Source organism: Monodon monoceros, unplaced genomic scaffold (assembly GCF_005190385.1).
Source record: "Monodon monoceros isolate NGI ecotype Baffin Bay Population unplaced genomic scaffold, NGI_Narwhal_1 Super_Scaffold_20, whole genome shotgun sequence".
Lineage (NCBI taxonomy): Eukaryota > Metazoa > Chordata > Mammalia > Artiodactyla > Monodontidae > Monodon > Monodon monoceros.
In genome coordinates, this window is record NW_021703777.1 from 103603570 (window position 1) to 103627907 (window position 24338).

General features: G+C 36.3%; 1 protein-coding gene across 1 annotated transcript in view; it reads left to right on the plus strand.

The window, feature by feature from the left end:
* Positions 1-24338, plus strand: part of ARHGEF38 (Rho guanine nucleotide exchange factor 38) — a 151295-nt gene that overhangs the window by 96704 nt on the left and 30253 nt on the right. Inside the window, exons 5-7 of the mRNA XM_029234718.1 lie at positions 6474-6491; positions 18443-18642; positions 21497-21630. Of these exons, the coding sequence (XP_029090551.1) occupies positions 6474-6491; positions 18443-18642; positions 21497-21630 (352 nt within the window). The remainder of the gene's footprint in view (positions 1-6473; positions 6492-18442; positions 18643-21496; positions 21631-24338) is intronic.

Sequence of the window (24338 nt, forward strand, 5' to 3'; positions counted from 1 at the left end):
AGAGGCCTGCGTACTGCAAAAAAAAAAAAAAAAAAAAAAAAAGTAAGGGCTTTTCAAATGATTTCCATGCACTCTCAGTCACCTAGCAGGGAACATTTTAACTGGATGTAGATGAAAGGTCTCCCATAAATCCTATGTTTTATGAGGCTTGCTGGGAGCTCTACTTTGTGTTCTCTTCATGAAAAGCTGACATGCCAGAAACCCTGATTGACTTGGTTTTTTTCCCTGCAAGGATGACTAAAAATAACATGGGAAAGATACGGGGCTCTGTAGAGACAGAAAAATGCAATATCAAAAAATGAAATGTAGAAGAAAAGCCCCTCTTAAAGCTGTTGTTACTTTCCTGCTCCCACCTAGGTCAAGTAATATGTGAAACAGCCTGTGTCACCGTGGTCACAGGAACACGTGGAATAATAAAGTTAGTGGGATGTCCCATGACCCTCTGAATGGCCCTTGCCATCCCCCAAACTCACTGTGGGGAAGGAGGGGAGATTGGCAAAGACAAGTCAGGCCCTGTTAAAGTTAGTTTCAGGAAAGTTAGTCACGCCTTCCTTCCTCATCTCTAAATTGTTGGTGGGAAGTGCTACCTAATGTAATTATTTTTAATCTGGGAGAAATATCTATTCACTATAAAAATCTGAAAAAGGGAGTTCCCTGGTGGCCTACTGGTTAGGGTTCCGGGCTTTCAGTGCTGTGGCCCAGGTTCAATCCCTGCTCGGAGAACTGAGATCCTACAAGCCGTGTGTACGGCCAAAAAAAAAAAAAAAAAAATCTGAAAAAAAGATAAGAAAGCATGAATAAGATAAAAACCCTTACTATTCCATGTATTAATTCCTTGCTAACCATGAATTAAAAACCATAGTTTGCATTTTTTTCTGATCTTATTTATACACATAAATATGAACATGTGCTTGGGTTCTTTTAAATGGAATTAGTATCTTACTGTATCTCCAGTTTTCTACCGAATGAAGCTTAAAGCCAAAATGTCCTCCCTACTCCACATCTTACCCAGTGGCTCTATTGTGGTTTTTCACCTCTAAAGGTTATCCATTGTCAAATGGTCTTGATTAAGCTAAGAATTAACCAAGCAGAGAAAGCTATGGTGTATAAATCAACACACACCAACCAGTCTGATCCTCCCCTTTTATATACTCTATTGCAGGGGCGGGGGCAGAAAGGGGGGTCTAATGTGGTACAACTGAATTAAAGTGAAATCAGGAGGCTAAATGAGACTACTCTGGAGAAAAGCCTTTCCAGGCTAGAACTGGGACTGAAGATGGGTTTAAACTGGGCCCTACAAATTTCTTAAAATTAACTTTATCGCCCTCTACTGGCCATTAAGTTATTGCAGTTCTTTAACCATTTTCATGCTGCGGAAAAGTAACAATTTCAAGTCACTAAATCGCAAGCATTTATTTAGCACCTGTGCTGTAATGAGCATAGATCTGGGTCCTGAAAATACAAAAATAAATCATACTTAAACCGTGCCCACAAGCAGCTCAATATGATCAGGTGATTCTTAAAGATAATATGTGATGAGTAGTTCCAGTTCACTATTTCTCCATTATTGCTGTTTAGTTCAATGTTAGCAAATCAATTTAGATAAACCATAAAGTTTGAAGTTGTAGCCATCTTAATAAATTCATATATTAGAAGCAACATCTTCTAAATTTACAGGTGCTTTGTCCAAGGAAGAAATAATAGCGTTATTCTGGGTGTGAATGAACACCTTTCCTACCTTAAACTAGTGGCAAGATCTAATCTAATTAATGTCTATCTTGAGCCATTTTCCTTCTTCAGTTTCCAGAAATAAAAGAGAGAAATCTTATAGCAAGTGAACAAGTAGAACCTTGAATCGTCACTCTAACCCCAGCCCCAGGTCTAGAGGTCCACACAGGGAGAGGATGTAGTTAATTTATTTGGGCAAATGCTTCTGACAGCTGACCAGAAGTGGAGCTGTCTGTTCAGAGGGAGATGAACAATAGTTTATTATTCATTAAGCTGTTGACTCCTAAGAGAAAGAAATTAACCGTGCCAGAATATTCCATCAGGCAGTGTAGCTCAGTACCATACCCCGCTAAAACAGCTAAAGCAGAAGTAATTTGGAAACTTCATAAAATCCCAATTACTGAAAATTACTTTCAGACCCAAAGGCTTATTTGATCTTTTTCTGAAAGCTTTAAATTCTTGTCCTGGTGATGTCCCAAATATTGTATATTCTGCCCCGTTCTGCTATGAGGGAATCATTTCAGGCATTGGAAGGTGCTAAGGTTTAGGAAAACACAAAATCCAGAGGAAGTAATATTGGCAGGACTATTTCTTAAGGGAAAGAAAGTCAAAATAAAAAAGTTTAAATTAGAGCTATTTTTCCCAAAATTGCCTTTCCATGAAAATAAAGTTAATGATGAATCGTACTGGTCTGCCTGATAACTGAAAGCAGGAGAATTATTGACATTACTGTGACACTGACCTCAATTGAGTTAAGCTTTAAATTCTGAGAAACAGGTTTTCAAACAGGTTTATAGGCCAAAGAGAGTCTGGAACACCCCAAGGGCTTGGTTTCCCTTGCCAAGTAATCAGTCAAAGCTATTACTGGGGCTCTGCCTTTTCCTTGTGGCTAAATAACGGAGCCCAAGCACAGTTGCCAATTTCTAATGAATATTAGGTGTGGCCTCCATTTTCTACCATGCTGGGGGGTATTGGAACAACTGGATTTGAAGCAGTACCCATGAAGAAGGTGGCTCCGTGCCTCAGACGTTAAAGCAGATTTTAAAGCAACAGAAGTTGCATTTTATCCAAAATTTAAATGTTTATTGAGGGCCTAATAAATATTTATTATAGGTACTAGATAATGTTGAAAATATCTTTTTTTTTTCTAATATATAAACATAGTTCTTGCCTCCTGGGAACATACCTTCTAGTTGGTAGATAAACAAAACCATCTGGAAAGCTTAATAATAATACAAGAGTTAATTTAAATAACACACCAGAAGCTGTCACGGTGAGGTTCAAGACTAACTTCCAAAAGGAGAGTAGAGAGATTTCCTGGTTCTGTAACCAAGAGACTTGAGGTCATAACATTTGGCTATTCTTTGAAGCCCATTATCTTTCAAAAGAGCAAATAATATTGGTATCCAGAAAATAATTTTGAATCCCTTTGAAACGTTTGGGCAATGTTTCTTTGTGTGTGAGTTTCCCTACTTTGGACCCACCAGGGATGTGTAATAAAAGTGCAACTGCCTATGCTCTGCTCCAGACCAAAAAAAAATTAGGATTGCTGGGGGTCCACTCCATGAATCTTCACTTTAACAAGCACCCTTGGGTGATCATGGACACACACTCCAGTGAAGATCTACTTTAGAAGAAATCATGCCCATGGTACCCACTGCTTTCCCTGAAGCACACAGGCTGTTTTCATTACTATAGATACAATCTAAGCAGTAATTTCAGGGTTTAGAAACCTTAAGAAAGTAAAGACTAAAACAATCTAGAAGCACAATCCCACATCTGCATCTACAGCTTATAAATTGGAAGTCTGCAAGTTTTTTATTTATTCCACAAGGAGTATTTACAGCGTCACATTAGTGACCTGTAAGATTACATGAAATACTGATTTAATACAGTTTCTAAACTTATGGAAATTATTTGCTAAATGCCTACTTACTTAGCCTCTTTGGGGTTATTTAAGGTTTCTGCTCTGCATGAGGAAAGTGAAAAATAGAATAGCTGTGAATGCAAGTGTAGCTATAATTAGAATAGTCTGTCTGCAGCCTCCTTTATCTGTTTTCCTAGTTATAAATACCACCAAATCCCTGATGCCTTTCAGAGGCCCTAAAGATTTGTTTATTTGTAATAGAAAAAGAATGAAGAGGCTTTTCCAAGTTTTTTGGTAGGTAACCGGAAGATGCATTTCTAACTTCATGTCTAGCTGTTATAAATTTATCTACGTTTTTCTTCTTCCTAACAGAGGCCACCATCCTCAGGAGGAAAACTTCTAACTCCTAGTCATCTGGGTGCTGTGGCTGCTTATATTACTGCTATAGATTTTCCATTCAGGGAAGCTAAAAGCTCATGCAACATGACATCAAAGGAATAGATTTCAATTTGTCCACCACAGTTTATATTTCTTAATATTATTCTAGTGGGGTGTTCCAAGTAAAAATTAAAATCACTTTTGGAAACTCTTTCAGTTCTTTATTACATGACATCATGTTTGAACAAAGATGATAATCCTTAACGGAATAGTCATGAAAAAACTATTGTTAACTGTGAGTCAAATTATAATGACCCCATGAGGGTGTAAGGTGGGGTGGTGGATATATTGTTACTTTACCCCCCAAAGGGGTAAATGGACCCAATTTAACTTTGTCCTTCCTGAAATGTCCTTGGCTGGGGTTAACTTCTGGAAAGTTTTAGCCTAAAAGGGAGATTTTTTTAAATGATAAGCAAATAAAAAGGAGATGTTATAACATAATGCCACTATTCCACTGTTGGAAAACCTCAGGTTCCTTTTCATAAAATGTTATATTTACATTAAACACAGTGTTTAATATATGTTATAATATGGAGGTTTTTTCTGGTTGAAGTAAATGGAATAGAAAGAGAAAAAATTTTCCATGTCTTCTCTAGGAGTTAGAAGAACAATCTTTTCTTTCAACTTCAAAGTATGTGTTTTGCTTCCAAAGTGATTGCATCTTTCACTTGTTTGTTTTCATAGAAAACTGCATTCTTATTTTTATTCAACTTCCATCCCAAATTTTCTGATCTATGACTTGCAGAGCAAAATAAGAAAAGGAAATTCCTTAATAGAAGGGGATAGAAATTGAGGAAAGAATGTGAGCTTAAAGAAAATGAATGGAAAGAAATACTGGGCAGGAGGGTAGTGGTGGTGTACTTTCTTTCATTGAGATAGAAGAGATCTTCAAACAACAGTTAATAATTGTTTGAAATTGTAGCACCTACTGATTTTTAAAAATTTATAAAACTCTGTTGGATTCCCAACTGGGAGGTCTTGGATTCAGCAAAACCTAGTTATTTCAAGATGTCTAGGGATCCATTCATACACTGTCTGGAGAGCGAAGGGATACTTGCTATACATATATGTATACCATTGTTTTCCACATATATAAAGTACTGGGATTAATTTTTTTTAATTAAGCCCATGAAAATTTATGAAATTCAGCATAGGTAGTTATTGAATTTTTTCTCAATCATTGAATATGAAAAGACCATCTACTATGATGTGATGGGATCACGACATTTTTTTTGTATTGAAAACATTCATTGTGTTCCAGAAAACTGGAAACCAGAGGTCAAGGTGATCAGTTTATTAATACAGGTTGTTACTTTATTTCTCTATAGCCACATGAGGCTTTCAGAGAGAAGTTCCTATCTCCTTTATTCTTGAAATTTAACTTGAAAGATTCCCACTTTTTTATTGTTAAATTAATTAATTTGACAAATACGTTTTGTGCTACTGTGTGCCAGTCCGTTTTTCAGGTACTGGGGCTACAACGGAGAACAAAGCAAGGATAAATCCTTGCCCTCCTTGGCATCGGGGAGCGGAGAGATAGACAAGAAACCAAATAAACATATAGTATATTAGAAAGTGACAAAGCGTTATGGGGAGAAATAAAGCAGGGAATGAGAATCAAGAGTACAGTGGGAGGCAGGTACAATGTTTAAGAGGCTGGTCAGGGAAAGCATCACTGGGCAGGGGCATTTGAACAAAGACCTGAGGGAGATAAGGAAGGAGCCATATAGATATCTGGAGGAAGGGCAGTCAGGCAAGCGCAAGGACCTCGAGGCAGGAGCCTGCGCTTTGAAAAGAGCAAGGAGGCGTGCAGTTGCCACAGATGGGGAGAGTAGCTGAACTATGGGAAATGAGGTAGAGAAGACATGGAAGTAGAGGCAGATCGCGTTGCCTTGGAAGGACTTTAGTTTTGCTTGAGCAAAATGGAAGCCACAACAGCTAGCAATGCCGAGTGAAAGTTTTTATGGGAATTATCTAATTGAATAGGTGAATTGTTTATAATCTATCTAGCTATCTATATATATAAAAAACACTATAGACAGAGATATTATAAAGCACTTGACAGTAGCTTTCTGCAAGTCAGTAACACTTTCCTTTGTAATCTTATCTCAATTTCTCCTAATTACTATGTTTAATAGATTTTTATTTCATAATATAAACAAAGATTAACATTTAAATCCATTTTCAAATGACTAAAATTTACTAACTATAATCTGAATCAACAGTTTTTAAACCTTATACAAAGTGTGAAACAAATATGGTGGATACATACTAAAATAAAGTTTTAGGGATATTATAAAACTAATTCTATAAAACCTTCATGAAAATGACTTATTACATTATTTTACATAATAAAAATTTAAAACTTATATAATGTTTGCTTATTACCTCAAATATCTCAATTTACATGAATTTACTTTTTTTTTTCCTTTTCTTACAGGAAAATATACATGCAAGAGTAAGTACTTTTGTTTAAATAATAGATATCAAATGTTAAAATCATGGGGAAAAGCTGATGAATATTTCTGTGCAAATCAGAATTTTTAGTTTTTACAATGATATTCATCGCTTTTAATAAGTCAAGATTGCAAAGACATTTACCCTAGATATTATTGGTGCATTTATTTCCAATTTGTCTGAGATGATCTTACATATTAAATTATTATTATGTGTACCTTATTAAACTTTTTAGAAGAATCTTGGGATATAATTTACTTAAGTCACAAGTTTTTGGTGCCAGGAACTCTTTGGGAACTGCTTGTCACACACATGTTTAGGAATCACTTTAATGTGTCCAAAAATATTTCTTCCTAAGGACAACATTAGTCTAAAAAGTCTCAGATTGATACCATAATGTTTTTGAAGGTTACATAGATTAACATATAAAAGAAAAGCTTCCTTATGCATTACAGTAAAATATTCTGTTTCTTCTGATTTGGACTCTGATTTACAGAGAAAAAAATCATACACACACATACATAGCATGAAAATGAAATATTAAGATGAAATAATTGGTTACTAGGACAATATAGAAATTATCTTATAAAAGCAACACACACATACACATACTTTGCAAGATGTCCATTTTTATAGAACAGCATGTCTAGTCTGACTAATATTGAAAAGATGATATTGATTTGAATATGAAGTCAAATTTACCAGGACTTAAAAAAGCACATGTTTGCCTTAGCATGGTCAGGAGCTATCTAAAGTCCTGAGTTCCTAGTCTGCTTGTGCGTGTGTGTGTGTGTGCGTGTGCGTACATTCTAAACTCCTGAAACTTTACAACAATACAAACTTTACAAAATAAAACTTATATTAACTTAAGCTGTAAATATCTGCCATTCATGCTTTGGTGCAGAGCAACCTTGAGGAAAGACAGAATTCCAGGGTGAGGTGGAAGAATCAGGCATCATACAGGAGACCTGTAGACTAAGGTTTTATACCTCAGCCAAGCTGAGAAGTTAGTTTTTGGCATGCCAAACAAGCACCCAGTTCTCTCACTTTATAAGCCTTTTCTTTCAAAAGGAAAAAAATATCCTATAGTATAAACAGATATGATTAGATTTGTTCAAGACCATTTGAATTTGAAGAGGAGTATAATAGAATAGGGCCTTTTGGTCCTTTCACACACCAGAGCTTTCCTGGCTCCTCTTCAATGACAGTTGATGGTATTGGAGGGGTGGGGGATGGCTGTCTCATTATAAAGCCTGTGGCCCTGGCATCGTGCCTAGGACTGGAGATTCACAGAGCTGGGGAATGAGAGAAGAACTTCATATGCTACACATCTATTCTACACATACAATGTATGCTACACATATGATGTATGCTACACATAACGATGCTACGGAGAAACCCAAACCTACGTTGTGGCCAACCCAATACTTAGATTTCTTTTCCTAGAGCTTAGGTCTTTATAACCAAAGATTGAGAGACAGAGACAGACAGAAAGAGAGATTCAGAGAAGGAAAGTGAGCAAATCTTTTAATACATTAGCGTGCACAGGCTCCTACATACAGAATACTTGAAACAAACAGCACCTTGTATTGAAATGCTTGCTTAAAAAATTGCACTGGCTTCTGCGGCAGTCCTGTTGTGTGGGTGTTAGCAGGCTGCTTATGCCCCCCTCTAACCCATCCTATACATCAAGAACTCGAAAATAGGATGAAGAGTCATAGCGTGTGGCTGCATGAACATCAAAGCCACGTTTGCCATGAGTTATTTTCCTTCCTGTTTCTCTCATTCAGGAAAGGAGGCACAGACGCTGCTACCTAAAAAAGCAAAAGGCAATGTCAAATGCTATGTAATTGTTGGGCTCCTTAGTAGCTAAGGCCAAGAATGTCGCAACCAGAGTAGTGCATTTATGAGATGTGGGTTTTAAAATGGCTTCAAAAAAATGTCTTACTTATGGAAGCTGAAAACTGTCTTTTTTTCACAATCTGCATTTTAAAAAGTACAGAGAAAGGCAAAGACATTTAAATTTTCTAAAATGTTTACTTTGAATTATAATCTTATGAAAACATCAAAACAGTATCAAAGTGACAAGAGTCATAGAATCTTCCACCAAAGGGTCTCCCCCAAAGCATGGGATACAAGTCCCATGTTCTAAAGCAAGAAAAATATACCTATTCTAAATGTACCTCCAGAAATACACTGTTTTATCTTCAATATTTATACTTCTCTATATGTTTCTCTGCCTGACCAGTTATTTCCACCTTTGGATCTCAGGGTTTCATTTCCACCTTTGGATCTCAGTGTTTCAATCAATCTCAAAATGTTATGTTATTTTTTCTTAAGTTTTGTATTTTTAAAATTATTGAAGAAACACTGAAAACATAGAAAATCAAAATGAGGACACAGAAGACAATTGGTAGTCACATTCCATTTTAACATCACATGAGTCCCTTACTTCCCTGCAATGGTTTTCTCTACACAGACACATGTTGACTAAAATAGGACAGCTATATATTTCCTGTATGTCAACTTGCTACCTCTTTATCAATACATCATGAGCATCTCTCTATGTCAGTAAACATAAATCCACATTGCTTTATGACTGCATACTATTCTATCTGATGTATATACCATAATTTAGTTTACCAAACCCTTCCAGATACTTGAAGTGTGTCTGTCTTGCAAAGATTGACTTTACGTGTTCATTCTTATACATGATCTTTGAATAATAGTTTAATTATTTTCTTTGGATGGATTTCTAAAAGTGGAATTGCTAGACCAAAGGGCTTTTGATACTTATTGCCAGATAATTTAAGAAAAGTTGAACTAATTTATAGTCCCACTACCATATATGAGTTGTCCATTTATCTACTACTTGCTAGCACTAGATAAAATTAATGTTTGCATCCTTACAACTTATGGCAATGTAATAGGCCAAAAGTAGCATTGTATTGTTTTCATTATCACTAAAAATAATCTTGTGTTTAACAATTTGTATTTCACCTCCAATGAATTATCTTTTTTATTGATTGTTCGCTTTTACCGAGATGTTTATCTTTTTCTAAAAGATTGATGATGGCTCTTTAATTAGCAAGTGTATTATCCTTTTTTCTATCTTATGTACTATGAGTAATTTTTCCAGATTATCACTTGACTTTTAACATAGTGTATAGTTGCTTCTGTTTTCATTTTTATCCATACAGTTTTACAGAGCTAAATTTTAAAATAGATTTATCACTTTTTTCTATTGTAGCTTTTGGATTTTGTATCTCACTTAGAAACCCTGAGTTTGTTTTTAAACCGTAATCCCATTTTTTCACCAAGATCTTGTATAATTTCATTTTTAACATTTAAATCTTTGATCTATCTAGAAATTATTTTGGTGTAAAGAATCCATTTTTATTATTTTTTTATATGACAAGCTAATTATCACAATACCTGATATTGAGTGGTTCCTTTCTTCCACTGAGTAGGAATGTCATATTTACCACATAATTTCCATACATATTTGTATTTATTTCTTTATTTTCTACTTTGTGTTTGATTTCCATTTGCCCATATATGTACCCATACCAAACTGCTTTCATTTTTGCAGCTTTATATTTTAATATCAGGTATAACTAATCTCAGCTCAGTATTATTCCTTTTCAGAATTTTCTTGAATATTCTTGAATGTTTCTTTCTTTAAAAACTTTCTCTTTTGTTAAAATTATATCTACCCATGGTTTAAAAAGCCAAATAGTTCTACAGGATTTAAGAAAAATAGTAGTCTACTGTATAGCACAGGGAACTATATTCAATATTCTGGGATAAAGCATAATGGAAAAGAATATAACAAAGAATGTATATATGTGTATAACTGAATCACTTTGCTGTACAGCAGAAATTAACACAACATTGTAAATCAACTATACTCCAATAAAAATTTTCTTTTAATTAGAAAGAAAAGAAAAATAGTAGTCTCCTCTTCTACCTGCCCCTAAATGCTCCTCACCGAACACAACATTTTCACACATTTTAGTTGACTATTTTGGTATTTATCTTCATGACTCCGATAAAATTTGGCTTTTCCTTTTTAGGTATTGTGTATTGACTTCCCGCTATGGAAGACAAGAATCTCTCTCTCTTCCCTACCCGATCTCCACTACGCGCACACGCACGCACGCGCACGCGCACACGCACACACACACACGCACACACGCATCCCATCTCACCATTCTCCCTGTGGAGTTACATTGTAATTTGAATTAGAACAATAATCAGTGCTTGAATTATTATACGTGAATAAATTTCAGAGTTAAACCTTGGAATAAATGGATTACTTGTTTTTCTGGGAGTTATCTATTGCCTTTTTTTCCCTCCTTAATTTTCTTTGTACTAATCATTAATGCTGAACTCACAGCCAGTCATCTTGAAGACAGCCAGGTGAATTTGTATGCTATCAATTTCATCTCCTTGTAAAAGCCTCTCCCAGAGCCTTCTGATCTTTTGAGTTTGGACTGATGACACTGGGCATTACTGTCTTTTAGGAACTCCCCTCCCATCATCTAGACTTTCTCTTTGCCTCTCTCCTGTCCTGCTGTAGAGGACATCCTGCAATATTTTCCCCTATTCATCAAAGAATGCATGGGAAGGAAAATTTTAAGAACTTTTATATCAAAAATGCCTTTATTTTACCCTCACACTTGATTTATATAGTTTGATTTCGTATAGAATTCTAAATTGAAAATCATTCATCTTCAGAATATAAAGGTAATTCTCCATTGTTTCTAACTTTCAGTATTGCTACAAGAAATGAAAATGATTCCTAATTGTTCGTTTTTAACTGTTTAGTTTATATGTTTCCCTGAAGGATTGTAGGCTTTACTCTGTCCCCGATAATTTGAAGTTTTATACATTCCAAGGTGAGTCCATTTCATCCATTGTGCTGTGTACTCAGTGAGTTCTTTCAACCTGCTAACTCATGTTCCTTGAATTATTTCATAGATGATTTCCTCCCCATGTGTTCTGTTCTCTCTTTCTGGGACTCTTATTATTTTGATATTGGAACTCCTAGACTGGTCTTCTAATTTTCTTATACTTTCTTCCATTTTTGTATTTTTGCTCTTCTCTCTGGAAAGTTCCTGAACATTTTCTCCAACACTTGTGAGTTTTTATTTCTGCTATTATCCTTTTAATTTCCAAGAGCTCTTCTTTAGTCTTCCAAATGATCTCAAGGTGCCATTTGTGTAGCACCTTAAGAATTATGCTGTTTCTTAACCAGGTTTTTAACTAGTCCTTCTCATTCTAATTCCCATGTCCCTCTCCTTTCACTTCCATAGGTCTCAAAGACTCTAGTTAATGAACTTTTGGAGGAGTGATTAAATAAATGCTTCTCCATATTACTGGTTCTTTCTGGTCTGCTATATCAACTACCATTTGCTCATCTCCTTTACAGTTTCTAAAATTTGTTAGTAGTTCTGTATTTGTTTTCAAAGCAATTTTAAAATTATGACAAGTGTTATTTGCTTATTATTTGCATAGCAATATGCAGTTTCCCCTAAAGTTGACTTGTGATGTTTTAAAAGGAGAGTAAATTGAAAAAAAATTCAGTAACAGTATAGATGGTTTGTGGCTTCTATAAACTAAATATTAAATTTAAGATATTGTGGCCATAAAATAGAGGAAATTCAAAGTAATATGATCAATAGTTACATGATTAGTTTTCCTTCATTTTCTCCCTCAAATTAAGAAATATAGATATACCTCAATGTTGAGGTATATCTGATTTTTTTCTGTTTTCATCACAGTTTTTACATTGTTTAAATATCATTTTAATTTTCATTTTGCAACTGTTTTCTTGTACTTGATGCAAAGCTCTTTATAGCAAAACTGGATCCTGCTAAAACAAAGCCAGCTGTGTTTACTTAACTTTGTAATGTTCCAATAATAATTTGTAAGGAGATTAGTGTAGCTACTTTCGGTACTAAATATTTGCCAAAGTATTCATGATAAGATAGAGGAATATGAAACAGAATTACAAATTAATAACTACCTTAGTTTTCAGCACAATATGTATGGGGAATTGTGCATTTGGTTACTTTTTGCGGGGGAGGCATGTGATAATTGGCTGCTTGGCTGAACTGGGTTATATCACACATAAGACTCATCTGCCTGGCACAGTGGTCAGAACTCAGTCTTACTGGGAGGGATTAGATGGGGTGAGCGTTGTGGCACTGAATGCCTGGAGTGTCATTATCTAGGAACACATCCTCTATCTTTTCTACCATATTGCTTGTCTGTGTGATGTAGATGTCAGAACATCATTGCTCATCACTTGGGCAACTGTCCACCATGCTTATCTGAAGACAAAGGTGTCTGGGAGATTTCTCTTTTTTGAGAAAAGCTTTTTTAATATTCGCATCTGTGATGCTTTTAAGAGAAACAGTCATCATTTATTATTGTTATTATTGTCATTTGAAACGTAAAAGGGAGAGAATAGAACTTTGATGCCAAAGAGTGATAGAAAAAGAAGTAATGATAAGATCTGGACAGAACTAAAAGGTCTAGGTTTTTTTTTTTAATATCTTTATTGGAGTATAATTGCTTTACAGTGTTGTGATAGCTTCTGCTGTATGACAAAGTGAATCAGCTCTATATATATGTATATCCCCATATCCCCTGCCTCTTCCATCTCCCTCCCACCCTCCCTATCCCACCCCTCTAGGTGGTTGCAAAGCACCGAGCTGATCTCCCTGTACCATGCAGGTGCTTCCTACTAGCTATCTATTTCACATTTGGTAGTGTATATATGTCCATGCCACTCTCTCACTTTGTCCCAGCTTACCCTTCCCCCTCCCCATATCCTTAAGCCCATTCTCTACGTCTGTGTCTTTATTCCTGTCCTGTCCCTAGGTTCATCAGAACTTTTTTTTTTTTAGATTCCATTTATATGTGTTAGCATACAGTATTTGTTTTTCTGTTTCAGACTTACTTCACTCTGTGTGACAGACTCTAGGTCCATCCACCTCACTACAAATAACTCAATTTCATTTTCTTTTATGGCTGAGTACTATTCCATTGTATATATGTGCCACATCTTTATCCATTCATCTGTCAATGGACACTTAGGTTGCTTCCCTGTCCTGGCTATTGTAAATGGTGATGCAATGAACATTGCGGTACATGACTCTTTTTGAATTATGGTTTTCTCAGGGTATATGCCCAGTAGTGGGATTGCTGGGTCATATGGTAGTTCTAGTTTTAGTTTTTTAAGGAACCTCCATATTGTTCTCCATAGTGGCTGTATCAATTTACATTCCAACCAACAGTGCAAGAGGGTTCCCTTTTCTCCACACCCTCTCTAGCATTTATTGTTTGTAGATTTTTTGATGATGGCCATTCTGACTGGTGTGAGCTGATACCTCATTGTAGTTTTGATTTGCATTTCTCTAATAATTAGTGATGTTGAGTATCCTTTCATGTGTTTGTTGGCAATCTGTATATCTTCTTTGGAGAAATGTCTGTTTATGTCTTCTGCCCATTTTTGGATTGGGTTGTTTCTTTGATATTGAGCTGCATGAGCTGCTTGTATATTTTGAAGATTAATCCTTTGTCAGTTCCTTCATTTGCAAATATTTTCTCCCATTCTGAGGGTTGTCTTTTGGTCTTGTTTATGGTTTCCTTTGTTGTGTAAAAGCTAAGTTTCATTAGGTCCCATTTGTTTATTTTTGTTTTTATTTCCATTTCTCTAGGAGGTGGGTCAAAAAGGATCTTGCTGTGATTTATGTCATAGAGTGTTCTGCCTATGTTTTCTAGGTTGGTTTTTTTTGTTTGTTTCGTTGGATTTTGGGGGTTTTTTGCAGTACGCAGGCCTCTCACTGTTGTGGCCTCTCCCGTTGCGGAGCACAGGCTCCAGACGCGCAGGCTCAGCGGCCATGGCCCACGGGCCCAGCCGCTCCACTGCATGTGGGATCCTCCAGGACCGGGGCATGAACCCGTGTCCCCTGCATCGGCAGGTGGACTCTCAACCACTGAGCCACCAGGGAAGCCCCTAGGTTGGTTTTTTGACGGATCCTGATAAGCAAGAAAGGAGAGCAGCTCAAAGATACAAGTATATTCTTTAATATATCTGGGCATTTTTTTTTGTAATTAAAATTTTTTCAATATGTATGTAACAATAGGCCACACGGATAAGCTATCTTATTAAAATTGAGGTTTGTTTGATTGAATTGTGTGATTACATCTATATTTTGATGGTATTTTCAGTGATTTTTATAAGACTAAATAAACTGATATTTGGTGCTAGTAAAAAGGAAAACTCAGAAGAAATCTGATCTTATTCATAAGGATAATGATTTCTTCTAATCAAGTTAATACCTTCCATATTCCTGACTTGTTCTTATTTAAGGAATTATTTCTACTTAAGTGTCTAAATTAGTGAAGAATTTATGTTTAAGATATAGAAAGATGTTGTCCGTCGTATCCAAAGGTTTGGCTACTGATATACCATCAGTGAGAAAATATGTTTTTAGTCATTATATTTTCAGTATTCATAATAGATTTACATTTTTTCCCAACCACTTCACCCAGTCTTCTTGGAAACCAGTAATATCTGTCTCCCTCTCTCCCTCATTTCCTCTTTGTCACCCTGTCTCCTTATTTCCCTTCCCCCTTCCTTAGTAGATTTGGTGCAAATGGGTAGGAAGTACAAGATAAAGTCTATCGAAGCAACTCTTTTTTGACAAAGGAGGCAAGAATATACGATGGAGAAAAGAGAGTCTCTTCAGCAAGTGGTGTTGGGAAAGTTGGACAGCTGCATGTAAATCAATGATGTTAGAACACACCCTCATGCCATACACAAAAATAAACTCAAAATGGCTTAAAGACTTACGTATAAGACATGACACCATAGAACTCCTATAAGAGAACATAGTCAAAACATTCTCTGACATAAATAATACCAATGTTTTCTTAGGTCAATCTCCCAATGCAATAGAAATAAAAGCAAAAATAAACAAATGGGACTTAATCAAAATTATAAGCTTTTGCACAGCAAAGGAAATCATAAACAAAACAAAAAGACAACCTATGGACTGGGAGAAAATATTTACAAATGATGCAACTGACAAGGGATTAATTTCTAAAATATACAAACAGGTCATACAATTCAATAAGAAAAAACAACAAACAAACAACCCAATCGAAAAATGGGCAAAAGACCTAAATAGACATTTCTCCAAAGAAGACATACAGATGACCAATAGACATATGAAAAGATGCTCAACATCACTAATCATTAGAGAAATGCAAATCAAAACTACAATGAGGTACCACCTCACACCAGTCAGAATGACCATGATTAAAAAGTCTACTAATAATAAATGCTGGAGAGGGTGTGGAGAAAAGGGAACCCTCTTACACTGTTGCTGAGGATATAAATTGGTGCAGCCACTATGGAAAACAGTATGGACGTTCCTCAAAAAACTAAAAATAGAACTACTATGTGATCCAGCAATCTCCTTCCTGGACATATATCCAGACAAAACTATAATTTGAAAAGATACATGCACCCCTATGTTCATAGCAGCACTATTTACAATAGTGAAGACATGGAAACATAAATGTCCATCAATATACAAATAGATAAAGAAGATACCGTATACATGGAATATATATGGTATATATGGAATATAATGGAATGTTACTCAGCCATAAAAAAGAATGAAATAATGCCACTTGCAGCAACATGGATGCAATTAGAGATTATCATACTAAGTGAAGTAAGTCAGAAACACAAAGACAATTACCACATGATATCACTTATATGTGGAATCTAAAATACGGCACAAATGAACATATCTATGAAAGAGAAACAGACTCACAGACATAGAGAACAGACTTGTGGTTATCAAGGGGGAGGAGAGTAGGGAAAGGGAAGGATTGGGAGTTTGAGATTAGCAGAGGCAAACTATTATATATAGGATGGATAAATAACAAGGTCCTACTGTTTAGCACAGGGAACTATATTCAATGTCCTGTGATAAACCATAATGGAAAAGAATACGTATAACTGAGTCACTTTGCTGTACAGCAGAAATTAGCACAACACTGTAAATCAACTGTTCTTCAATAAATTTTTTTAACTTAAAAAAAAAGCAACTCTTTACTCCCTCACAAACCTTTATCATTTACTTTGATTTTCCTTTGAAAAATGTTGCCTTTTGGTTTGATTCAGTCTTTGTCTCTATTACAGTATAATCATTTTCTCAACATAGGAATAAAATTCAGCACCATTGTGCAAATTTTTTTTTTTTTTTTTTTTGCAGTACGCGGGCCTCTCACTGTTGTGGCCTCTCCCGTTGCGGAGCACAGGCTCCGGACGCACAGGCTCAGCGGCCATGGCTCACGGGCCCAGCCGCTCCGCGGCATGTGGGATCTCCCCGGACCGGGGCATGAACCCGTGTCCCCTGCATCGGCAGGCGGACTCTAAACCACTGCGCCACCAGGAAAGCCCATTGTGCAATTTAAAAAAAAAAATGTGGAATGTAAAATAACAGCACATTACAGAAAATATGAGAAATCTGTCGCTTCAGTTTACAAATATTCATTGAGGGAATACTATTTGTCATGCTGGAGATATATTGGTGACAGAGAAATTGAATATAAACTGGTAAATAAAGAAAAAGGATGATTCCAGATAATGATAAGTGCTATAATGAAAATAAAATGGGGACATATGACAGAGTGACTGGTGTGTGTGTGTGTGTGTCTGCATGTGTGCACTTACATGTGATAATCAAAGTTCCTTAGTTTCTCATTTATCAAATGAAGAGCTCAAACAGATGCTCTCTAGGGTGCCTTCAGATCTTTTCTAATGATGCAACTTTTCTAATGTTGTTCAATGCTTTTTAGATCTGTTTCACCATTTCAATTATGTGGTCTGTTGTCGTCCCATATAGTACTTGAAACTTAGTAATTGAAGAATGAAAAATCCACCCATCAGGATTTGAAAACAGTGTCTATATTCTCTCTCTTCTAAATAAAAACCTAAAGGAAAACAAATGAGTGTATCCGTGTATCAGAAGGGACTCAAAACACGATTTTCATCCATGTTCCATTTACAGTATCTCTTTATTTGCCTCTTGCATAAAGAGGCTATTAGACATCACTGCTTTCTGGCTGAATGAATTGAATACAGTGGGTTGGACAACGGCATGACCAAGCTGGTAGATTTTTCATTTCCTGTGAACTACTTGGCCAGTTGGAATGGCTCTAGTCTCATCTCAGAAGCTCCGAAAGGAAGAGTCAGGGGTGAGTGCTCACTTTTGTGTAGCCATTTGAAGATCGGTGGGCTAAGAAGAATTCCACATGGAAAGTCATGGAAAGTCATTGCGTAATAGCAATGATTAGTGATAGTGATGATATTAACAATATCTAGAGAATGTTGCATTTATTATAAATCTCTTTGGGGGAGTGTGATAGAACCTCTGAAACACTATAAATTCAACTTCTTAATTTGGTAGAAGAAAGAGGACAAATTATGTTTAGATTTTTAAATGATGAACTTATTCTCCTCACTTAATAATCACAAAAATACCATCAGGAAAATGCATTTTTATTCGTTGTCATGGGAAATGCAGTCTAGAATTGTTTCCCACTATTATTATAAAACCTATTATTAAAAAAAACTGTAAGTGGAACATGGTTGGAAATCATGCTTTGAGTTCTTTCAGGTGAACAAATATACTTATTTTCTTTTAAATTTTGTTTAGTAGTAGGATCTTTCAGCCTTGCTTCTTTTTGCCATCCATTGTCCTTGCTTTCATTTAGAAACTGAACATAGCCAAATGGAAGGGGAAAAGGGTGAAAAAAAGTTTCAGGATTCATCATAAAAAAAAATTAAAATCACAAAAATAAAAAGGAGATAATAAGACAAATGTTTGCGAAACAGGTATTAATTTATCTCTATTGCAGAGGCAAACCAAACTTACTGGACATGGGCTCTTTGATGATCAAACCAATTCAGAGAGTGATGAAGTACCCCCTATTAATCTGTGAACTCCGGAATTCCACCCCTCCCTCTCACCCAGACTTTAGAGCACTGGAGGATGCCTTTGCTGCAGTGAAAGATATTAATGTAAACATCAACGAACTTAAAAGACGGAAGGATTTAGGTAAGAGGAGATATGATCAATTGGGGGTTTTCCAGTGTTGGAATATTCTGTTCATGTTTTGGAGAATCAGAATGTCTCAGTAGTTACAGCAGTTGCAGTGATAATGATCATTTGATATTTAAAGTTAGAGGCTAGGGAGGAGAGGATGGTTTTGCCTTGCCAGCTAGCTTCAGGAGAAGATCATGAGGCAAAAGATTGACAACTTTTTATTGAACAGCCCTATACTCAACCTCTTTTGACCACTGCATGCCCGATGACATACTATGGGCTGAAGACACCCACAGCATATGATCCTTCTGTTCTTGGCGTTATGCATGGTAGCAAGGAGGCATGGCCTGGTAGCTGGGAGCAGTGAAAAGCTAGAGCTGAAAAGGGGTGGTGAGAAGGGCAGATACAGGTAAGATGGCCCAGCTAACACATCAGGCTTATTTGGTTCTGGAACACAAAGAATGGGTATTTTTTGGCAATTAATTGCTCCACTGAAGGGAGAAAGTATATTTCTTTCTCAAATTAACAAATTATTGTTAACTATTTGTTAGCTAAGGTGTAAAGTTCACCTCTAAAGTAGAATGTAGGTTTCAAAATAGGAGGCACAATTAGATGGTTCCTATCACCTCAGATGTAGTAGTGCATTGGGATAGACCATGGGTCCTCTCTCAGTGTGATTTGTGTCCATAAGTTCTTGATTGGCTTTGTACTTCTAACATTAAATCTCAATTAAACAGTAAAAGCAATGGTAGGACTGTGGAGCTAATTGAACCAACCACTTCATTTATTTTTATTGTTTGTATTTTCTAATGTTTTATTTAAAAAATTGTATATATTTGCATTAATAAAGTGTAACTATAAAGAAAAGTGAAAGTTGTAGAGTGAAAGACACCGTAAACAAAATGAAAAGATAGCCCGTAGACAAAGGATGACTATCTAGAATATATAATTATTGATATTAAATCAGTAAAAACATTCTAATAAAAAAAGCTTAATAATAAAAATGAGCAATTCACAGAAAGACCAGTAAGTTTTTAAATGCTAAGATTCAGTAATAATCAGGGAAATACAAATTAAAATCACAATGGCAAAGTGTTCCCAGCCTACCAGATTGGCAATAAGATTTTTAGTGGATAATGTTAAGTGCTGAATCTCAGTTTGCAGGTGAGAATGTAAATTAGAATCACCACTTCGGAGAACAATTTGAAAATACCTATTAAGTTGAAGGTACACATACCCAAGATACAGAAAATCAGATTCTAGATATTTGAGAAACTGGCTCATATGCTCGTGGAGGGGTATACTAGTAACTAGCATTGTTTGTAATAGCAAAAGATAAAAAAGGAAAACAAAAAAAGAAACAAGAAAACAAAGAAATAGACAGTGGCTTGCATATTAATCCAGATAATGGATACACTGTGTTTTATATACTATGATACCAAGAAAACATAAAATTAATTAAAGTACATGTATCAATTAGACAGATCTCAAAAACACAATGTTGAGTTTTTTAAAAAGTAAATTAGTAAGTGACAGAAGAATGAATGCAATATGGTACCATTTTAATAAGGATTGAAAATAATACTATACACCGTATGACTACATACCTACAAAGTAAAGGCGTGAAAATAGATACGGATATAATAAACCCCATAACTTTGGATCACAGATCCCTTTAGGGATCAAAGATGGGGCTCAGAGAAGTTTCAATTGTTATGTGATTTTTTTAAATAAAAAGAATGGAAACAAGGCAAAATGTTAAGATTTGACAAAGCTGGGAGATGGACAATAGCTGTAATAATGTTTTAACTTTTCTGTTTGCTTAAACTCAAAATTTCAAAGTTTTAAAGAGGAAAATTTTTCTACTCTCATGATTCCAGTTTGCATAGCTAACATTTTAGTAAGTTCTCTTCAGAATTTCTATGTCTTTTTTTCTATTTTTTTCTTCTTTTTCCTTCTTTCCTTCCTTTTGCAAATGGTACTACAGTTTGCTGGGGCTTTTTAAAAACTTAATTTTATATCATGAACATTCTTCAGGTTAATATGGTCTTCTTTTTCATGGTTCCATAGTATCCCATTCATGAGTATATCATAATTTGTTAAACCATACCTCTATGAGTAAACTTTTAGATTGTTTCCAACATTCTGTTCTTAGAAAAAAATGCTATAGCAAACAAAAGTTTGTATGCCTCATTATGGAAAGCAGATTTTCTACACAGACTTCCTGGTCATAGACTATAAATATTTTCACTTTTACAAGACTCTGCCAAATTGTTCTCTACAAAAACTATATTGATTTAATCCATGTCAACAGCGTATAAGAATGCTCCTGTTTCCACACTATTACCAAAACAGAATGTTCAGAATATTTAACATTTTGAACAATATGAGAGGTGAAAATCATGTTAAAGATAAAAAAGTACACCTCAGAGAGGTCACTCAGCTTACCCCAAATCTCTCAGCTAGTGGAGAAACCAGTCTGGGTTGGATCTGAGGTCTTCTTATGTTGGCTGCAGTTGTCTTTCCATTAGTTAGGTCTTGATGCTTCATTCTAGAGACCCCAGATAACAAGTGTATTGTCTGAAAAGAGAGAGTTTTTTCCAGTATCAGGAATTTCTTTAATGTGCGAGGTAAATGAACCTTGGGCTTTGAGGAGCTCAAGTCCTAGGACAGTTTCTGAAGGTCAGTGGGGTGGGCGTCTGGAGCTGTGACTGGGCAGAGGGGCTGGAGCATATTGCATCGGTACCAGAGGTCCGAAAATCATACAGAGTGTTAAATATAAATATTAATCTTGAATACTTTGGATGGAACACACACTTTCTGTGCCTCACATGTTCAGATATGTTATTGCATTCTTCCGTTTCAGTTCTAAAATACAAGAAGAACGATGAGGATGAATCACTTAAAGATAAATTGTCTAAACTAAATATTCATTCAATTAGCAAGAAATCAAAAAGAGTGACAAATCATCTAAAGATTCTGACCAGAGGAGAATCACAGGTAATTTTTCTTCTTGGGCCACATACATTTTCCTGGGGAACACGAATGCTGACATTTTTGTGAGATTTTGTTTTATCGTTATCAGAGCTGTTTCTAGAACACACTGAGAATCGAGGTAATTGCCCTCGATGCTGTTCCTTTCTCCCCCCCCCCCCCCCCCCCCCCCCCCCCCCTCCCCCCCCCCCTCCGTTTTGCAGGATATTGAGTGGGGGTTGTTCTGACACTGTCTTAGCTGTGGTGCTTCCATTCAGGAAGAGGACAAAGGAGAGGTAAAGACATAAGGACAGGGATCAACAAGGGATGCCCCAGGAGTTCTGACACCATCAATTAGCACATACTCTCACCCAAGGCGATGCCCTCCTTTCATCCCTGTCTTATTTCTGCTTTGTAAAAAGCCTCATTTCTTTTAGTTCCCTTGATGGTCATCTTATATTTATTTCACCTATGAAAATAATGTTTAGGTGCATACCTTAGCATGACTTTTCCTACCTGTTACCACTTTCCTCTTCCCCTACCCCCAGGTGCACATTGTATTACTGGGTAACTCTTTGGTGTCAGCTGTTTAGTCTAGCTTGAGCCATTTTCATCTCACCCCTAATAAACAGTGAATGGATTAACAAAGGCTCTCCAACTTTAATGTGTATAAGAATCACCTGAGGAGCTTGCTAAAAGACAGATTCCAGGGTTCTGCCTGGTTCAAAGGTGCAACCTAGACGTCTGTATTTTTACAAAGACTACAGGTATTTTTAAGCTAATTGATCTGGAAATAAGTGATCAATGGAACACACTTTGAGAATCACAAGATAGTAATTCTCAAATTAATTAATTAGTAATTAATTAATTAGTAATTCATGGCCCAGAGGTGGTGATACAGTGGGCTTCTAACCAAAAGTAAGCAGAACAATTCTTAAGATAATATATAGTACTTTTGCCCCCCTTCTCGTGTGTGATTTCATCCTTTGTTATGTTAGCATCTCTAACAAAGGTTTTTACTTTGAACTAGAGGCAACTGGTTCAGCTCTGCTTTTAGATAGCTCTTCCTATCTACCTTGCCCTTTGGCTGCTGTGGTCTTTTTGCTTTTCATTAAGTCTTTGCTGCTTTCGGACCACTAATCTAGAAGTGGCCTCTTCCTCCTCTGAATGCCTAACACACTTAGTGTATCTCAGTCTTGGCACTGTTAATATTTGCAGGAGTCATCACAGAAATTAAGAGCAAAGTTTCTGAAGTCATTCAGATCGGGGTTTGAATCTCACTTCTGCCACTTAACAAATATTTGTCTTTGGGCACATAACTTAAATTCAAGGTAATCATCTATAAATTGGGATATAGAGTAGGACCTAACACATGAAGTGGCTGTGAGGATTCAACGAAATGATGCTTATAAAGAAAGGACTTAACACAGTGTAAGCATTCAGTATATTGGCTATCATCATCATTACTTTATATTGTATATAAAATATTGTTATTTACCTTTTAATGTGCGGACTTCTTACTTCCCACATGGATAAAAACTTCTTTATGCATGGTGTATTAATCGTATCTTCTACTTTCTGTATTTTATGATGTTTTGACATCTTAAAAAAGCTTGCTGGCCAAAGAAAGACGCCGCTTTCTTTGAGTGGGCTAGCCCACTCTTATAGAGGGCAAAGGACTCGGCTGGAATCACTTCTTTCATTTGCAAACCAACCAATCCTGGGTCTATAGGCCCAACCAACTCCTTAGCTAACTCTCACACGTGAAGCCAATATTCCCTGCCCTAAATCCTGCCAAGGCCAGGTACCAGGTAACCAGAGACTACCTCCATAGCCCAAAGCCTGCTGGAATTATTCAAACGTCCTAAATGTTTTACCCTGCCCCAGCTCTTTCTATGGGATTTCTCACAGAAACTCCAATAAGGGCTCTGGCCTTGACTCTTCCCTTGCTCTTTTCTGCCAAATGACCAGAACTTAGTGATTCCCCCGTGGCCCTGCATGACATGCAGTGACCCCCTATCTAGGACCTGTGAGAGTAATAAATTCCTTCCAAGCTTCTCTCTTTTCCTCCTGTGGCTGTACTGTCTGTACCATACCATGCCCAGTATGGCTATTCTTAGAACACATGGCTTGTATGATTCTTGTACTTACTTGTTGATATACTTCTAGGGGCTCACTGGGTCTACTGCATAGAGGAGGTAACTCCAGGCTCCTCTTCTCAATGTAGAACTATAATGTGGGAAGCTTGGGACATTTATGGTGTGTGGCCATAGATCAGGAAAAGGAAAATCCAGACGTTTCAACTAAAGACTACAGTAATAAAATTGAATTGGGAATTCATTCGAAGAAGAGACTGTAGCCTCCATGGGCATGTGTAAATGTAGTCTAAACAATTCTCCCCTACTCTTTGGGATGTTGCTTCTGACCCAAGACAATACTACTGAGGAACAATAGGCAGGTCTTAATTCTGGGCAGGCTCTTGTAGAAGCTGTTACCGTCTTTAATGTATTTATCATCAGCTTCTGATATTTTTCAGTTGTGAACTAAAGGTGAATTGTAGTTAAAGTAGCCTGAAGGGATATTAATTAGATTTTTCCCCTTAATCTTTCGAGAGGATGTCCTGTCAGCAATGAAGCATTTCACTGTTAATCAGAAAATCAGCTGCATAGGCTGGACTGTAGAAAAGATAAATCTCAAATCAGTCAATTTTGCACTTGTCAGCAGCTCAAGTGAAA